Below are 19,998 nucleotides of genomic sequence, written 5' to 3'. Positions count from 1 at the left end.
TTGCGCCACCCTGGTAAGCAAATGCCACTTGCTAGACCCACAAGCAAGATTAAGGTGCTTTCACGCCACTCTTCCTCCAGTATGGTTGCGCAAAATGTGAAGTAATTGTCATGCCCTTGTTATGTTTCAGACCTACGCCACCCCGGCCAATATTCATGCGCTGTTCTCTTTCCCATTCCTTCCCCTCCGGCAGTGTTTGCGAACGTCTTTTTTTCGCGTCGAGTCCAACACGATTATTGTGCATGTTCTTTGCTGTTGTTATTCTGTGTCGGTTTGGAGACGAACGACCTACAGGGATGCTCTATACTACGCTCTTTACAGGGACGCCAGCTACCCCACAGGAAACTAGTCCAACAATGCGAACTAGGCGGACACCCAAGACGACCCCAAGTACCGATACCACTGAAGCTACCGAGGCCGAGACCGAACCGGAGACGCCGACTCCGACCAAGAAGAGGATAGCGTGCGAGAGATTTGAATGCGTGGTAGCGGGCAAGTACAACTACATGGTCTCGGTTATTGGCTATAGTTCACACATGCGGCGCCGTTGTTCACGCCAGGTCCCCCAAGGTCGCCATTTTCCCATGTATTTGTTCCTATCCCGATGCGTGCAATGCCGGAGGCCGCCCTTAGATACCCCATTGTTACCAGACGTTGGCTTGCGTGGATTGTAGCACGCTAAAGATCCAGTTGAAGCACAATGCAAGCCAGGCCAAGTCACCAAAGGAGAAATGGACGACTGCAGCGCCTGCGGCGCCAGGTACGACAGGTACGCTATGTGATGCACGCAGCCGTGCACTAGATCCTTCCGATCGCTCAACACGTTTAAAAACGGGACCAAAAAGTGAAACACGACAGAGAAAGTTGTTATACGCGTTTTATTTGGACATATAAAGACAAGATTCATTCGCAGAAACAACAAAAACATTTTGCCGCTAAACTTAGCGCGCTGAAGTGATCCGGAACGGCAACAGTGGGGTATCTAGTGGCGGCCTTCTTTGTTGCACGCTTTTCCGAGGTGAGTTTGTGGGACCTGGTTCACGCTGTCCCTTTCCCCCCCCGCCGTATGTTCACGTGCTTTCCAGAACGCGCGTTTTTTTTTTCTCCTTCTCGCGGCTGCTTCTCTCCCATGGCTAAAGAGACTGTGCGCGCCGGCAGGTTTCATACGCGGCGCCCATTGGTCGACGGAGCGTGGGCACGGTTACAGCCCAGAAAGAGTTGAACTTTTTTTTATCTCCGTGTTAGCGCCGCGAAGCAACTGTGGCTAGGAGCGGCGTACAGACGTGGACAGATGGAGAGAGGACAGCAGGAAGGAGTGGGAGACAGCGGGGGTTAGGTAGGCGTCCTGGGCCGACTTCAGGGGGAAACTGTGCCGACATTCGACTGGAAAGTCTTCGGAAAACCCAGGGAAAACCTCCGACAGCACAGCCGGTGACAGGATTCGAACCCGTGTCACCTCCCAGTTTCAGCGTGGAAAGCGGTCATCTTAAGCACTATGCCGCGGGAGCTGGTAAAAATGGAACATGTCTCATCTACTTTTTGCCGTGCCGTGCAGGCGTCACAAAGGCGCAGAAACGGTGCAATTTGCCGTGCCATCCACGGTCGTCGCCGTCCGCCGTTGCCGTATGTGTGAATTAGCCTTAGGACAGTGGAGGTACGTTAAACCGTAGCCACTACAACTTTCCAAGACGGTGTCCATCCAATGGCCTTCACTTAATTTTGCTGCGGAGTTCACTCATTTGTTTCGCACGAAAAAAAACTCTATACACCTGCTTTCAGCTGTCTTTCTATGCGCTTGTAACAGCGCCTGCAGTCAGCGTCGCATGTGTGCGCGGTGCGAAAAATCTAATTTGGCAGGAACTCGGTAGGAGAGAGTCCGCAACAAATGCCCGCTGTCCTTGTGGCGGGGGCTTGGCAGTTCGCGTGCACCAGAGCATCCTAGCCGAGCGCGTGCTTTCGCAATGAGCGGAACTTTGATGCTACAGCTCACGCGCTGCCAGGAACCCGCCCCATGGACGTCTCTGATGTGAACTTTATTGCAGGGCGCAATAGGCGCGTAGGAGTAGGTCGGAATTGACGAGTGCAAGCGCTTGCTCTGTGTTATTATGCTACATGAAGTCTGCATCATGCAAGGGCCATCATTACATCATTAGTGAGGTGTAGCCCTAATGTTGTGGAAGCAGACAAGTGTACATTCTCCGCGGAATTCATTGTGTTTGGACGGACAGTACCTTAGTCACAGAGTCATAGGTCTTGGTCACAGGTCTTGCGCGTAGGTCTTGAGCCATAGGTCTATTCCAGATGTCTGTGACAAGGTCATAAGTCTAATCCACAGGTATAGAGATGGATCTCTTTTGCCCTTCAAGACTACGTGCCACAAAACAACAACTTTACGTTACTGATGACGATCGGTGCATTTAATCGCCACAGGCAGTGCCCCATCCTGTTACTCGCGCCACATCCCCCCCGGAGAAGCGGTGTTCCGCAAAAATGGTGGCGCATTTTTCTAGGCTTCCTACTCCTGAACATGAAAGAACTGATGTTCTGAGGCTGGAACAACATAGAAGGGGAAAATACATAGAAGGCCTCAAATTGCCTAAGAAATTAACGATTAGCTTAGCTCAATTGGTAGAGCCCTGGACCGGCAATCCAGAAGACGAAGGGTTTGAGTCCTACAGCTGGCTAACCTTTCCAGTGACATTCGTCTTTCACCGTTCTTCCTACTCCTGTTTATGACCAGTTTTCATTCTGTGCGGCTCTCAGCCTTTGCAAGCAGCGAGTCAAGCAACCGCTAAATTGATTATCCTGACGTTATTTGTTCCGCAGGGGGACTGATAAGCAGAATGAGAAACCTGGACTTGAACCCTTGCGACAATTTCTACAGCTACCTTTGCGCCAAAAAAGTTACCAAGACGGCTAAGAAAACCACAGCCTTTGGTATGTGACTTTGTGATCGTATACGCACACCCGTTCTGTGCGCTTAACGCGGTTGGGAAACCATTTCCAAACCTTCGAAAATATAGCGTTGTAAACATTGATTTACGTCTGCTAAATATGCATATCGAAAAGCTATGTTTCGGCGCCCCCGCGTTACGACGGAATTGCACCAGACGCCAACAGCTCTCAATAGAGCCCATAGTTTGAGATATTTCAGCCCACACTGGGCGCGCTACCAATGAAAATGCGTCGTGATGCCTAGCAGCCAGCCAATCGGGGGGCTTAATCGCTTCATCGTCGTTACGGCCGTTACAAGCTAACGAGTGGCGGGAAATTCAAAAAGGTGGGCACGTGACACATTGCGCGTCACGTATACCACGGCCTTCACGTATCGCGCGAAGAGCGCTGTGCACGTGTTTTATCACGTGCCCACCTTTTTAAATTTCCCGCCACTCGTTAGCTCCTAACGACTGTAACGACGATGAAGCGATTAAGCCCCCAGGAGCCACTCCGTTTGGCTCGCCTTTCGGCCGGTCCTGGCTACAATGGACTTCTACTGGTTTTCATGCCTGACGTCCGTTATTCCAAAATAGCTAACACATTTTTGACAAGCGAAATACACATTTATTGAAAAAAAAAACAGCGCTCACTGTTATCGGACGGTTCACACTAACAATGCGGCGCAAGCGCTATAATACAGCGGAACTTCGGTGGTCGCTTCCGGGTCTCTCCCCTCATGACGCCTCCGGTGTTCGATAGCATCCGGGCGAACAAGTTCCATCAACTGACTTAACAAAAGAGTTACCAGACCTTTTGAATGACAGGCTCGTCGGTTCCAATGCGGTCGCCGTGCCGTGAAATGCGGACGCAAAACGACTCCACGGCTTCCGCGACGTCATCGCTGAAGGGCCTCCTCATTGGACGTCGAACTGGACGTTGTTCCGTTCTGACGGCGCCCTGCTTTAGGAGTTACCTTTTTCAAGAAACTCATTTGAAGCATAATCCTAGGGAACACGAAGAGACATTGGACTGCTTGTGTGAACCAGCAAAGAGTAAACGGAGAAACCTCTTCGGCACAGGCGTCCCGAGGCCATCAACTTCATCAGCTCGCTTGCTTCTTAGCCATCTTTTCATTCTGATTCGAATTTTTTTATTTAAATAATGTGTACGTCCCACTCATTCACGCGGTGCGCTAACCTGTAGGTGGTATCGGACAGATACTCGTAAAAAAAAGAAAGTTCTGCGCTTTGTTCGCGAATTATCTAGCCCGGGGATTTAACTGAAGCACCCTGTGTACGCGAGCATAGGCGAAGCCCTATAAACAGCAAGAGTACATATGATTGATTGACTATTGGATATGAGACACTCGATAGTGCAACCAAATAGTACTGCTTGTTAATTTTCCTGACTTCCCTCGTTTGTGCAGACGTCTTCCAAGATCCCTCCTTCAAAAAGCTTGAACGTGATCTTTCTGCGGTTGGGAAGGTCTACAGAGCCTACAAACAGTGTGTTCAGGCTGGTAAGTACGAATCAAAGACTTCCCGCATTTGTCGGGGTGGGGCCATAGAGCTTCTAGGTGAGGTATGTGCTAAGCGCAGATTGAGACTATAGATGGCATTGGCCTGCTTGTGTGGACCAGCAAAGAGTATACAGAGAGAGACCTCTTCAGCACAGGCGTCCCGCGGCCAATTTCCGACCGGGTCGAAGCGGAAACAGTGAGGCAACCCTTTGCTCTTTAGCGGCACTCTCTGAAGATCGAACGATAGCCACACAAAAAAAAAAGAAAAAATCGTGACGTTGAATTTACGTACGTTCTCTTCATTTTTTGCGACATAAAACGCCGGAAGTAATCTACTCTGCTGCGGCGAGAGCTGTGCACTTCAAGTAGCTCTACAGAAAAATTCGAATAGACCTTTTTAGAAAAGCGAGCGCCACCTGTGGCACTCATGGAAACTTAGAGCACCTTAAAGCATTATGAGACGGCCAGAGGCGGAAGTAGAACAACAACAACAACAACATTCCCCGTGTGTTCAGCAGCAGCGTCAGTCAGGGTAAACCATAACCGAAGCAGACGACAGAGCAGTGTTCCTCAAAGTTCCCATGCTGCTTTGCGCCGCGCGCTTGGTGGCGCGCGCATCTTTTTAAAGTCGTCTGTTGAGAAAAAAGTGAAATGTAGAAGAAAGAATTCTGCGGCGAAAACTATTTCTGCTGGAGTTTATTGCCTTACCTTACGACTTCCCGGGACCCCTGCCGTCCTACGCGCCTTCGGTACCACCCCTCCGACCGTGTCAGCTCCCCAATATAAGCACCCACGACACTAGGGTTCGCAAGCGCGCACGATAAAGAGTCTGTGCATAAGAGGTAAACGGCCGTGGTTGCCTACCGCTTGACGTAATGAGGCCCCCACAGAAGGAACGCAAGAGCAGCGCCACCTACTGCATGACCATGGAACTGACTGGAAGACGTCCTATCTACGCGGCCTTTCAGTCCAGCGCACCTTCTGTACGCGTGGACGAAGTGGTGCTATCCTTCCGTACCTGACTGCTACTATCAACTTGCGTTCTACTGCTTCTGAAGGGCGCGAATCTTTACGAATGGGAAATAAAGGCAATTGAATTCAGTTGAATTCAATTGAATAGCAGAAGTGGTAGCGACAGTTATCGTGGAGAATGTGCTGTCAGAATTGTAAAATATACTATCGTGGTTTCATTCAAACTCCCCGCTCGCTCATTCACGCTCTTCTGATTTGAAAGAGCCGAACATCTATATAAATATATATATAATATATATATATATATATATATATATAATAGCGTGAATGGTCACGTGAACAGATATGTAGTCCATGACTTATGACTACGATGAGACAGCGCTTTCGTCGTCAGCGACCTCCTTGAGAGTTGGCGACAGACATACGAGTTTGTACGAAGGTGGAATTGGTACGTTCAGCAGTTGTATACTTCGTAATCAAAGTGAAAAGTCAATCGAACACTAAGAAGGCTATTGAACATGATGACAATTCATGCTCTAAGGCTGGAACACAACCGGAACACAACGCTTCTTTCATCGTTCATCACTAGGAGGGATGAGCAGATAATCACATGTAGGGCTATAGCAGATAACAGTCACCATAACTGTAAAGGCCGACATATAGCAGCGCGCTAGTATAGCGCTACAAAACAGCGCGCGAAGACAGCGCTCACTGTTATCGAACGGCTCTCACTTACAGAACGGCGCTGGCACTATAATTTTAGCGGAAGTTCGGTGTTCGTTTCCGATCTCTCCGATCATAGCCCCTCTGCAGTTCGACAGCATGCGGACGAACAAGTTCGATCAACTGTCTGAACGAAAAATTGCCAGACATTTTGGTCTTCAGACTCGCCGGCTTGAATGCTGTCTCCGTGCCGTGAAATGCGGAAGCAAAAGAACTCCACGACTTCCGCGGCGTCATCGCTAAACGAGCTCCTCATTGGCCAACACCAATGTATACGGCTAATATTAGCGCCCCAGCAAGCGCTATTTTTAGCGGTTTGGAGCACGGCGAGGAGGAAAATATCGCGCTGTCTCCTAGCGCTCCATAGCAAGCTGTTATATGTCGTAGCAGATGCAGTAAAGGACTCGAGTGCAATAGGCACGTAAAGATACCACGCGCCGTCTTCACCTGTCGCTGTACGAGGGTTAGAATGTGCAGGGCCTCTTCTTTCGACGTAAAGAAGTAATATGGCCACGACGTGTAATAGCGAACCTAAGAAGCGTAGCTCTGAGATGTGCAGTGGAAGAACCACTACCCCAACAACACCGAATCGTAGAACGTGAAAAAAATCATGTGCAAGTTTCCGGCTATAACGATTCACAAGTAAAGAGAAAACGGTTGAGAGCGTTGGACAGTTCAATTTACGAAAAACGAGGTAGAGCCCTGCGCGGATGAGGTTTTTGGCATCCGCATCCGACCCGCATCCGCGCACACGTTATCTGCATCCGACCCGCATCCGCACCATACACAACAGTTTACATCCGCATCCGATCCGCTGAGCAAAACGCACCATCCGCATCCGATCCGCAAAAATCCGCACGTTTCGAAAGACGCGTAAAGACCGCCGGAAGCATGTTGGTATAATTTCGGATGCCTCCATGCTGTCACGGAAGGACTGTCATGACGACAAGCAAAGGTAAACCTTTCAACAAACGCGATATGGAGAGACTTCTGGAACGCGTGGAACGCTACCTCGTCGGCGCTCGCGCGGTTCGAGACGCCTGAATGCCACCTCTCCCGTCTTGGCGCCGTGCATGGTCAAAGATGAACCAGAGCATGCGCTCGCCGTCGGCTGTCGGCGCGCAATACAGATAAATTGCGGGTGGAAAAATGACAGCACGCGGTATATCCGCATCCGATCCGCTACCTATCCGCTGCCTTCGTATCCGCATCCGATCCGCATCCGACCTCGAGCCATCCGAATCCGATCCGCACACCGCAGGAAGTGCTAAATTTTCATCCGAATCCGCAAGTATATTGCGGATATCCGCGGATATCCGCTTCCATCCGCGGATGGTGCAGGGCTGGCTCTCGTGCAGTATAGGCTGCACTTCTTTAGGTTGGCTGAAGAAGTGCAGTCTATTGCACGAAAGTCTCGTTTTTCGTAAATTAAACTGTTTAACACGCTCAACCGTTTTCTCTTTACTTGTAACGCCGAATCTCCTCAGGATGTACGCATAATGTCCTAACGAATTCGTACATCCGAGGAATCTCCCTCAGATATCCATCAGAGGTACGAAGCATTTAGGACGTTATTCGTACATCCTGAGGATATTCGGTGTTGTGCGGATATATACTTGTGTACCATGGAAATAGACCTCTCCCTGTTTGTAAACAAATGACGTCATAGTGTTCGACAGCGCCACCAATTTGGTAGAGCTCGACTACGCTCGAAGCTAGGAGCGAACAAGGTCGCGCCCGAAAGCCACGGTCTTGAGGGGATAACGATGGTTCCTGATAGGGACGCGACCTTCGGTCCTACTTTTCTTTCAATAGGAGCAAGCGAATAAGTGCCCATTCGTGGAACCTAACCCTCCCCTTCCGATTTGTTTCGGTTTAAGTCTGTCTACCAACGTCATGATGACGTTTCTCGGGTAGAGGACTATTGGTTCCCGTTTCGCAGTGAAATTTGGCGTTAGTGAGTGGTCTCTGTCGTTCGCCACTGTTGTTTCCAAAAGAAAAGGCAATGTTTGACGGGCCATAGACAGTGTTTATCACAAAGATCACTACTGGCAACGCATTGCCAGCGTCTTAGCCACTTGCTTAACTAACACATGACGCGTCGGTAGTCCCATAGGCTATTGCCGGCTGTGGCACATGCATGTTCTATATAGCTTTTTGTACCTGTGTTACAGGGGCTACTCAAGCAGCAGCAATAAACGAAGTGAAGAACATGTTGGAACAGATCGGCTTGCCTGATTGGCCCTCGTGGCCTCCATTAGATAGTGCACCCGGGTTGGGTAATGTACTTCTCCTGATGGCCAATGCTATGGGACTGATCAATGTACTGAACCTCTTCCCACATCGAGGAGTGTTGAACGTAAGTATTCGCAGGGATGATGTCTTGTGAGGAACACATCGCAGTGCCATTATATAATAGCGCTATGCAAACGTTCTGTAATAAAGCTCCCGAGATGTCCGCTTCTTAGAACGAGGCCATATTTTCTCATTTTCGTTTGAAAGAATAGTCGTGCGATTCTTCCGGAGTTCTGAAGCCGTGCTCGAAGCCAAGACTTAAACGCGTGAGACCCTGACGTGGTCTGGGAAAGTGTGTATGTGGGAGACGTTTCAGTTATAACAGTATTGGTTAATTGTCCTAGCCATCCCTGTGTTTCGTGCCACTACACAATAGCATGTGTACTAGTACTACTCGTAGTCCTGCCTCTAATTGATGCTACGTGCCCTGCATAACATTCTGTCGTCTTTATTTTATTTTTTTTTATTTTTTTTATTTTTTGGTGAGACGTAGAAGCAAAATTAAGTTCTAGCTTAGAGGAGTATAACTACACAGTTTATAGGCGATCTACCATCGGTTTGGCAACATTGCTACTCCAAGCCCGCTTTCCGTCTCTTAACCAGCACGCCTCGCTGCCTTCCGACGTGGGGCGGAGAACGGTGAGAGCTGAGATATTCCCAGGAGTTTCTCTCTCTCTCTTTCCTTCTTTCCTTCTTCTTTTCTTCTTCTTTTGTTCTTTTGCGGTGTTTTTGGCCTTTTTAGCAGTATTTAGGGGTTTCCCAGAATTTTGTGGGGTGGTTGGGGGTGCGAGGGGGGAAAACCCCCAGGGGACAGTGCTATTGCTAAGAGACATATTCAACAGCCCTATGATACTTTATCTGAATCCGAAACTAAGCTTTGCGTGTCCCTAGGATAATGTTAGACGAAATGTGTAACAACGTTTCTAATCCTCTACATCCCCTGGACCGCTATGCTGTCAAGTGTCTGTAGTGGTTTCGCGTTCTGTGCACCAACTCTATATAGAGATAGCTTTCTGGTGTACGCTCCCTATAGTCGTTTAGTGCGTTGTCTAATCCAGAGACTATAGTGGTTCCACATTTGTACTCAGCCTAATATATGGAGAACCTCAAGTGCCACTCCGAGCTGAACGATGATATTTATTTTTTTATTTTTTTTTATCCATTTCCGTGCGTAAAATCATGTTCTGTCAGTGAACTTTACGTGCTTCTAGGAATATTCCAAGGCAGCCGCAAAAGTCCATAGTTTCGGATTCTCGAAGAATAGGTTAAACTCTGGCGCCGTTCTCCCAATGACAGCGTGCTCTTGAAACATTGGAAGTCTGCCGGCAGCTGTGGTGATGAGACGGAAACTGTCCAATCAGGTTATAATGGTTATATACCTTACACGCCGAGACTGGGAGGTGATGCGGGTTCGAAACTCGGCACTGGCTGTGCTGTCTGAGGTTTTCCCAGGGTTTTCCGGCAGAGCTTCTAGACGAATGTTGGCACAGTTCCCCCTGAAGTCGGCCCAGGACGCATACTAACTCCTCTGCCCCCCCCCACTAATATGGCAATGTTGCCAGACGTATGAATTGTAATGCGCATAAATTCGATAAGATCCAGAAGACACGAGCTATTATTCCTTTGTGGCACTTCAGACAGGGCTGTTGCAGCAAAGTTTGCGCAGCGCCACTTTGGACCCAAGCGGCCACGGATCGAAACAGTAGGGAGTTTCACCAGCGGGTTTTGCGTGGTGCGTCCAGCGGTATGCGTCAAGGAGAGCTACAAAAACCTGCAGGAAATCTGCAGAAAAAAAGCGGTGCATCTTGCCACGTTCGCACAGCTCGAGACCATGTACTTGAAAGTGCCACGTCGTCTGCTAAACTACCGCGCGTTGCATAGCCTGGGGCGCTGAGGTCGCAGCTCACTCGCGCCACCTGGCCCACAAAAAAAGGTCTATGCTTCCGCGTGCGCACTCATGTAGTGATTCTACTTCCTTTATGCCCTTTTCCTGGCCATCAAGTGTATTGTCCAACTGCCACGGCATACTTTCAAACATAGGTTAATCTTTTCTTCCTTTTTTCTTTTTCTTTTTCTTTTTTGGGAGGGGTGAAGGGGACATTGTACTTTATCGCTTCTTCCCTTTTCTACAGATCGAACTTAAAATGGACACAACACTGTTCCCGAGCGACGACAAGGTGGATGACTACAAGAAACGTATTGTCCGTGGAATGCAGATTTTCAGAGGCCCCCAATCCAGCATCAATGAAAGTGATCTGAATACAGCCGCCGAGGACATATACAAGTTTGAAAAGAATCTCATTGCGGTAATATTTCGTTAAGGTGGGACTCCGCAGCAAAATCACCACAAAGGTTGTGACGTAGCAGCAACCCTTGAGGTGTCAGGAACGTACACACGAAATATCACGTTGCCAAAGTGTGCAGATTTTATTCGAACGAATCATTACGAAGTGAGCGCTTCGTCTCTGTGAAGCAAGTGGGCGCTGAAAGCAACACTGCTGACGTCATCCGGCATGGGAGAATGCAAGCTTCGTAGCAGACGACAATGCTGGGTGACGTCACGGTGTCTTCCTCCGGGCGATCCGCCGGGCGCTTTGCATTTTGGTTTCGGTTTGGTATAGTCAATATTTACGAATTAATTACTCGCAGAAAACGAAGGCGTACACTATATTGGGTATAAAAGTGAGGGGTCGGTGTTCGGTATGATGCTCACCTAATTTTTTACGAATTCTTGCGAAGTCTCCCTCTAAGCGGTTATTTCCGGGCTATCGCAATCACGCCATTTTACGAATGTTCAGTGGTTTACCCAGAATTAACCGACACTCTTAAAAATGAACTTCACCACATAGCACGCTCCTAGCCAACCATCATCCCGAATGATATCGTTATCTTCCCTGATTTGCTGAAAACGGGAGGCGTACGCCTTTTTTGTGACAATTATGAACAGCATAAGTGTCACAAAATAGGCTCCGCCCCACGTTTTCAACAAATCAGGGACGAGAATGTTGTCATTCGGAATGATGGTTGGCTAGGAGCGTGCTATGTGGTGAAACTCATTTTTAAGAGTGCAGTCGTTGGGAGGGTGTTGGGCTCTGCAATTGGGTTTATCTACATGGCTTTCGACAAAAATATTGCGCAATCTCTCAAAATTGTAGGGGGTCTCCTGCAGATCTGGAGGGGGCCAGCGTCTGTTACGGGGGTGTAGAAGGGGTCTGGATATATCACTGCGGATGTTTCCATCTGGCTTGTCTTGGCTATGGTCTGCGCGACGCTTTTTTTGCATTCACTTTTAGCACCAGAGAATATGAGGTGCCTCCATATTCGTGTCCCCTAGTTGACGTCGCGGCAAGGTTCAATCCTGGGAAAAACGTGGGGACGAATTAGGAACGTTTCATTTCCCGGGCTCTAGACGAAGGCAAAAATTGGAAAGGAGGCGGCCTGATATACAGGGTGTCCCAGAAAACGTGTCATTGAATTATAATAAAAAAACTACACCACCTAGAGTTATGCGGTCAATGGCATTTGTTCTTACTGGGTTTTTGCCACCTCCTCGTGTGAATGTCGTGTAACGTAAGTTTAATTATGTAAATTTTTGCGAGCTTAAGTCGGAAATTTGCCTAGTAAAGGTCACTTTTTCACCCCACCAATGTGAAGAGCGTGTCTAATTTAGTCAAATTAATGACAATTGACAGGAAGATTCAGAAGCTATCTCATCGGAAAAAATAGCCGAACATCATGCGTTACGGAGGTCGCACAGAATAGCGCACGATGAATTTTTCAGCGCAATCTTTGTCAGTCCGACGAAAGGAGGTTGGAAACCCAGCCCTCCCCGACGTCGCAGAGGGAGATAAAACAGGCACGGCTTATCACGTCCGACTTTCGATGGGATAATGCTTTCCCTCTCCCAATTTAGGAACTGTTACTTTTTCTACTATCACTCTGTGGGTGGGCTGGCTTCGGAACCTCCTTTCATCGCACTGAGAGCGATTGCGCTCAAAAAGTCATCACGCGCTATGGTCCGGTGCTCCGAAAAGCATGATATTCGGCTATTTTTTCCGATGGGATAGCTTGTGAATATCACTGTGAATTATCATGAATTTGAGTGAATTCGGCACGCTCTTCACATTGGTGGGGTAAAAAAGTGACCTTTACTAGGCAAATTTCCGACTTAAGCTCACAAAAATTTACATAATTAAACTTACGTTACACGACATTCTTATGAGGAGGTGGCAAAAGCCTAGTAAGAACAAATGCCGTTGACCGCACGACTCTAAGTGGTGTAGTTTTTTATTATAATTCAATGACACGTTTTCTGGGACACCCTGTATAGCTGGACGAAAAAAAGTGGCCCGCAATGTAGATAAGTGTGCGCCTCTTTTATTTTTATTTTTCAATGTTGTAAATATTTCTCCGTCTTTTATTTAGAATTATTATCTTTATGTAGATTACACAGGTTAAAACAGATAGCCAGGACTTCGATAAAACGACTACTATCAGTCAACTCATGACTGAAATACCTCAGGTAAGCTCGATTTTAACTCTCCAAGTTGTCGTTTCGTGTCACTAATTTAGTTTCTGGTAATTACCGACCGGAGCAAGGCTATGTCCAATGATGTAAAAATTTAGTCTTTCCTCCAGGTTCCTTTCAAGCTGTATTCTGTACACGTGCCCCAGCTCGTGCCAGCTTGGTTTAGTGGGAACCAGTAAAATATGAACACTTGACGAAATGGTTCTCAAAGTTCTTGATCTCAAAGAAGCACAAGAATAAAAAAAATGCGCCCTCCCGAAATCAAAGCGGTTTTTAGTTCGACAGCAGTGCAAAAGAAAGGCATTTATATGTTGCATTTTCATTGGTTCACCTAACCCACTCCCCCCACTATGATTGGACAAGTCATTTGAGAAGACCAATGACAGACTGCTCCTTATTGCTGCTCTTCTGGAGATCGACAGAACAGAAAAAGCATAAATTGCGGTTTCGTTCGCCTGTAGATTACGAACGATGCAACGAATGAATACTGTTCCTTTTGCATTGCTCTCAAGGTAACGTCACCTTGCATGTTGCAAGAAGAAATTGATTCACTTTAGTGTACACAAAAACATGATATATTTATTTCTCCATTCTGCACTCTTAAAAATGAACTTCACCGCATAGCACGCTCCTAGCCAACCATCATCTCGAATGATATCGTTATCTGCCCTGATTTGTTGAAAATGGGAGGCGTACGCTTTTTTGTGACGCTAGTGCTTTCATAATTGTCACAAAAAAGGCGTACGCCTCCCGTTTTCATCAAATCAGGGCAGATAACGATATCATTTGAGATGATGGTTGGCTAGAAGGGTGCCATGAGGTGAAGTTCATTTTTAAGAGTGTGATACTGTCCGAGGCCAGTCCCTCCAATATTGCTCCTTATAAAACATTAGTAGATATCGATTATTCCCTGCGGAATATCGATATACATCTATAAAACGTCCGCGCTTTGATTAGTATTTTCAATAATTACGGATGATGTTGCACGTGTTGATATTTACCGATATTAAAAATGTATGTAATTTCGTTCCTCATGAATTACCTGAATTGATAAAATTTTTATGACTGTCCCCAGAGTGTGTACGCAGTGGATATACTTGATTGGTTATCGGTAAAGTGGTTAAAGGTAAAGTGGCGCATAACTGCGAACAAATAGTAACGCAGAGTATAGTTCTCCGTGATGCCGTCGGTGGCGTTACTAGGGTTCGAGTCACCCTGTGTGTGGGAACACTTTCCCGTCACTTGCAATAATAAACCCCTTTCCATACCAGGCAATGCACGATAAATAACATCATACCACTCTCAGAAGAAAAAAAAAGTCTCGTGCTTGCAGAGGGCGCACAGGACCTAGCTCTTAAATATATAGAATATAATAAATGAATATACTCTTAAAAATGAACTTCACCGCATAGCAGGAGGAGGAGGAGGAGTGTCGTTGGGAGGAACCGAGAGGTCTGCCTGCCTGATTAGGCGGCATGTTTCTCGGGAAGGGTAAGGTGGTGGAGAGGAGGAGAGGAAAGGGTGAAGTGGAAGACCGAGCGGAATCCGCTCGGGGGGAGGATAGCTGCGTCCATGGGCCGACTTCAGGGGAACTGTGCCGGCATACGCCTATTACACATCTGAGGGAAACCCAGGAAAAACCCCAGACGGCACAGCCGGCCCGCGGATTCGAACCGCGGACCTCCCAGTCTTCAAGCGCACGCGTTACCGCTGCGCCACCGGAGCTGGTCACACCGCATAGCATGCTCCTAGCCAACCATCATCCCGAATGACAACGTTCTCGTCCCTGATTTGTTGAAAACGGGAGGCGGAGCCCATTCTGTGCCGTGCATAGTGGCGCCAATGGGCTCCGCCCCCGTTTTCACGACACAATTGCTCTGCACCTCCGTTCTCATCAAAGAAGTAGCTGAGGGTAAAAGTCGCAAGCACAATCGTGCCGTAAAGCTTGCGGCAAAATCGGAAGTTATAGTTTCGCGCCTGCAGTAACCTAACTACTGGAGTTAACTACTGGAAATAGTAGTTTAACTAGTAGTTACCACTGCATTTCTGGAAGTAGTTGATAACTACTACTATACTACTACTACAATCAGGTAGTTTAACTGCATGTAGTAAACTACTGGCCATCACTGAGTGACGCCACTGCCAATCATACCAGACTTATGTATCTCGCATTGCTCAGGACAGAGCAGCTTCTAACGTGATTGTCCTGTTTCTGATTATAATGCGTGCAATCCTACGTTCCAGTTTCCCTGGCTTATCTTCTTTCAAGCGTTGCACAAGAAAATCACTGCCCGAGATGAAAAATATATAAAATTTGACGGCATCACCGACCAGACGTTGGTTACAGTTCGGAACTTTAACCATTTCGCCACCGGCGTTCAAGTCCTTGGGAGTTTCCGCAAGTAAGTGTCACCAGTGCAGGACGCAGAGATGCATGACGCATTTGCTGAGCGTTCTCAACGTCATACAGAGGTCGACACTAGAGGATAGCTCTAATTCCAAGGAATAACGTCGGCAAACTTGGGTCTATTATAATGCGACAGCATTTGTGGGCTCATTCCTCCGAAGTTACCGTGTCTCTGCGCCGAAAACTCAGGTCGGACGATAGATAGCACCACGGGAACCTACGCATAAAAGTTTATCACCGCTGTAAGAAAAAAAACGGCGCCGCCTGGAATGTGCGGGCGGAAAGTGGATGGGATATGAGCAGCATACAGGGATGTTTTACAAAGTCCACGTGAGCAGACTGCATAAATACTTGGACATATAAAAATAAAAAATGGACAAAATAAGAAAAAAGAAAGTGGAACATATTGGGTCGATTAGAGCAAGCAATGAGAGCACAAATGCGCAACATGGAGATCGAAATCGAAAAAATGACTATGCAGTAAAATGGGCGCGTAAAAATTATGCTTATATATATATTTGAACTTAACTGAACTCTCATGAGAGTTCAGTAATGTGCTGTCTGTCTGTTCCTCCTCACAGTTTAGAAGTACTCATAACACAGCGTCTGCGACATACCAACTTCCCCGTACCTGCACTTCGATTCAGGAAACACGAAGCATGCAGCAAAAACGATAAGATAAAGGAGCCCGTCCTATCCAGGATATGGCACGCAGCACGGTTCTTTAAAAATCTGTTTCTGTCGTCATGAGAACTTAGATCTCGAAATGAAAACGAAACGTGATATGGACACGGTAACCTAAAACTGTCTACTATCATGCGAATGGTGTCGATAGCTTGCTCTGCCAATCACAGGGCTTCAGTGAAAGATAACACAATATAAACAATAAGTCCTATAATGGTTGAACGGCAGGCAGTGTTGTTTATCCTTTGGTACGTGAGGCGAGAGATCGTTTGTACACTCACTACCCGGTTATGAAATAAAATCCCCCACTCCCCTCCAGCCTGTCTCCCCGGACTGTGCACATCGCAAAAGTGTATGCCTCTCCTTAATTTTATTCGAACGACTGCTAACATGTACGCATTCTCGTCCAGCGGCCCATCAGCCAACTTCCTTGGATGGTACGCCGTTTCTCAGACCTGGAACATCATGACCTCACCGGAAAATCCCGACAATGTCAAAGACCCTGAGGCGAAAGAAAAGTTCTGTTTCAACTTCCTAAACAAAACGGCCAACGAAGTAGTAGCGAAAATCTACGTCCAGTCCTCCATTTCTGACAAAGCACAGGCTCGGGTCAGTTTGAGAACGCACACTGTTCTGGGTTTGGTTAAAGGGGACGGTCGTGTCCCTTTCCCATTTTATTCCTCGTTGACCACTGACCGCGCATCATTTGGTTGGGATTTTCAACCACTGACCACGCTATGGAAAATCCCACACCAAATGATGCCATGGTTTGACTGTTAGTCGATGGAATACATAACGAGAGAGACTCCAAATGTTGAGCGTATGCAGAACTTCCCTCTCTGGAAAAACGAGAAAACGTCACTCCCTAAGAACCAATGAGGGCGCATCCTTGAGAAAAGGAATGCCGCGGCAGCGCGGGCGTCTCACAGAGTTACAGGAAGTCTGGAAGACCCTTTCTCCTCTGAGTGCCGCCCTCTTTTAAATTGCTCCGACGTGCCAGTGACGTCACGTCGCCGGAGCCTCCGGCCTTTGCAGCTGCGGGAGCAGTGTTGGTATTTGAAGTTCTTTTATGAATGCGTTAGCATTAGAGTCCTCGCTAAGATAGAATAGCGGCGTGGTCTGTCTGTAGCCACGGCGCGGCGCGCATGCACGGTGGAGAGGGAAGGCGAGGTGCCGCATTGCGAATAAAATGCCATAAACCCTTTTCCGAAATGAATATTCTTTTTTTCTCTTTTTTTGCCATGTTATCATTCAGACTACATCGAATTTTCGGGACCCAAGCAACGAATTGGAGGTGGCAGTGGGCGTCGGTTGGAATCTGAGTTCAGGACGCTGCGCTGCCCCTGGTCGAATCTGTTGCATAAGATGGGTTTCCAGGATACGACCGTCCCTTTAAAGAAATGTATGCCCCACTTAGCCAAGTACAGTCTCCCGTGCGATGCGAGGTACAATCTCTCTGAGCAGAAGTCACAACGCGGTAAAAGGTTTCCAATAGTTAAATAGTTAAATGACTAAATAGTTTGTACCTTTTGGTAAATGACTGATTTCTTAAAATAAACGCTAATAACGCTAATTTGCACTAAAATGAACACTAGTGAGCGTTAGTGTGGTGTTCTGTGTTTGTCTCCGTTTTTAGCGCTTCTTAAATGAACTCAGTTTTTTTACAGCCGATATCGTAGAGAAGAGAGAATGAGAAGAGGAAGTGACTCTGACACCCCCCACGGAACATTCTAGTGACGTTACGTTATGTTGATCCCCGCGCGTTATGTTGGCCATTCGCGCGCTGCCGGCATAACGGAAGTGAGGTACTGCCAACGGCACCAGAGACAAATACCGGTCGCTTGAGCGACGTGGCGTAACAATTAAGAGTGCGCCGATCACGACGTTGCTTTCAACGGCGTAGCTAATCAGCACCGTGCTTTCAGCGGCCGTAGCTATGGAAACGTGGGCAACCACTATAACCTCGGAAAGTCTGTGTTTCAAAAATTGTCTTTTGCGATAGATCTTTGATGGCTTCTGCAATAGACGAGTTCAGAAAATCCCAGTGCTGTTTGCGCACGCATTGCATCCTGGGCACTTGCTGGGCGGCGGAACCAAGAATAATCCTTCACATTTCGCTTTCGCTGACCTTGACACGTCGTGGACAATGGACCGGTAGGGGAGAAATCGGAACAGTTTGGAGGTCACCCGTTCCTTTCGTATTAGTAAACTCCCACAGTTCAAAGCGGCGCTAGGCACTCTGGGATTTTATGAACTCTTCTATTGGCGGGCATTATATGTCTACTTGCGAAGCTGTGAGAGGAGGAATTAAGTAGACCTTCCGTATCTAGGTGGCGTTGGTATTGCGCAGTTAGCAGAGCCGTATATTAAAAGGGAGTCTGGCCATTGGGAGGAGTCACAAGAAGAGGCTCAACCTGTCAATCACAGTTTCGCTCCTCTGATTGGTTTGTTTTTACCAAGAGGGTCGCCATGACACCATACTGCCACCCAAAATGGTGACGAAAACAAACCTGATTTTTCGCTGCAAATGTACATCCCAATATAAGTTTCTCGGAAGCCAGTTTCAACTTGTGCACATTCATCGATATCTAACTGCAAATAATACGTTTTGTCGCCGGTGTTAGGCCTAGTGAACACGGCGATCACAACGAAATCATAACAAAAACGGCGCTGTGCTGTACAATCTTATATTTAATTGCTGGATTTCATGGACATAAACATTCTTGCCTCTTATATTCCAACCGTTCATGTAGATTTGTTTAAAAATCATACCGACAACTGAATGTGTCCCAGCAGGTGGTTCTGCCGGCAGCCGACGGAAGCAGACGACAATTCCCGACGTGCCTTACGCTCCCTAGGTGGCGCTCATCAAATTTGCACCAACAATCCATTACTTTCGCAGATTGCGAGAGGTATCTATTTCAATCCCATCCAGTCCACTTGACACCCAAAATAGCGCTGCCCATGTTGGATAAGGGGGCAAATAGTGAGGATAGGCTGATTGATAGCGCCCCATATTTCATGACTTCATTGGCCGGAAAGCTGAAAAAGTGGGTGGAGCTTCAGGTATAGGCATGACCCATTAATGGCCAGACTCCCTTTTACTATACGGCTCTGGCAGTTAGCAGATGCCGTCTGCGTCTTTCCCTGTCGTCTGCTATGGAAATACCTTGGGGCCGCTGCGCAGCATATTTGCCCTTGGTTCGCAGCGCACAAAAAAAAAAGCATATTGTGTGGTTTCTTCGACTTGCTGGAATTCATCTGTGTCTCCTGTCCGTTTGCTTGCAGCTGCTACAGCTACGAATGAGCATCCTGGACAGTTTCCAGACGATGCTGAACGGTCAGCTGTGGATGAAGCCTGAGATGAAAGCCTACGCTACGAGTAGGGTATGATATCCAGGCTATTTTCTTCCTTCTTCCCTTATCCATATCCAATACCGCTGTCAACAAGGTACATTCCTTTTCATTGTTATAACGATTCAGAAATTGCAGCGGCTAATGTAAATTCTTGCCACCATTAGTTATAGCGGACGAACGGAACCGAGCAACACTCTGATCCTAACTCTCAAACGATCCCTGCCAAAGTTGCAATGTGCTTCAGAATCTCGTCAGCTAGCACTCAAACGCCTGTCATTAGTAGAGTCGGCACTGCACTGAGCGATTAGTTTTCAAAATAGTGTAATGTGTATTTGCCGGTGAAGAATGTGAACCAATACGGCAGTGTTCAACTATAACTCATGTTAATCATTCTGCACTTGACTTCTTCACCAACGTGACCTTAAGACGGTGCTTCTGTTACTACAGCTGGACCGTGCCGTTCTTATGCTTGGATATCCAGACTGGTTCATGGACAACAAGACGCTTGACGCAACATTGGAGTTCGTAAGTAGATTCAGTGTAGTGTATAGTGTTTCATAGGCATGTCCTTCTGTT

At 47.4% G+C, this 19,998-nt stretch overlaps 1 protein-coding gene across 1 annotated transcript in view; it reads left to right on the top strand.

The window, feature by feature from the left end:
* Positions 1–19,998, top strand: part of LOC135391982 (neprilysin-3-like) — a 41,096-nt gene that overhangs the window by 10,110 nt on the left and 10,988 nt on the right. Inside the window, exons 3-12 of the mRNA XM_064622579.1 lie at positions 322–492; positions 2,827–2,937; positions 4,364–4,456; positions 8,326–8,510; positions 10,579–10,752; positions 12,891–12,968; positions 15,219–15,376; positions 16,476–16,674; positions 19,354–19,452; positions 19,870–19,947. Coding sequence (XP_064478649.1) covers positions 357–492; positions 2,827–2,937; positions 4,364–4,456; positions 8,326–8,510; positions 10,579–10,752; positions 12,891–12,968; positions 15,219–15,376; positions 16,476–16,674; positions 19,354–19,452; positions 19,870–19,947 — 1,311 coding nt within the window. The 5' untranslated portion in view covers positions 322–356. The remainder of the gene's footprint in view (positions 1–321; positions 493–2,826; positions 2,938–4,363; positions 4,457–8,325; positions 8,511–10,578; positions 10,753–12,890; positions 12,969–15,218; positions 15,377–16,475; positions 16,675–19,353; positions 19,453–19,869; positions 19,948–19,998) is intronic.

The sequence above is a fragment of the Ornithodoros turicata genome, chromosome 4, assembly GCF_037126465.1.
Source record: "Ornithodoros turicata isolate Travis chromosome 4, ASM3712646v1, whole genome shotgun sequence".
Classification (NCBI taxonomy): domain Eukaryota; kingdom Metazoa; phylum Arthropoda; class Arachnida; order Ixodida; family Argasidae; genus Ornithodoros; species Ornithodoros turicata.
This window is presented reverse-complemented; position numbering and strand designations above follow the sequence as displayed.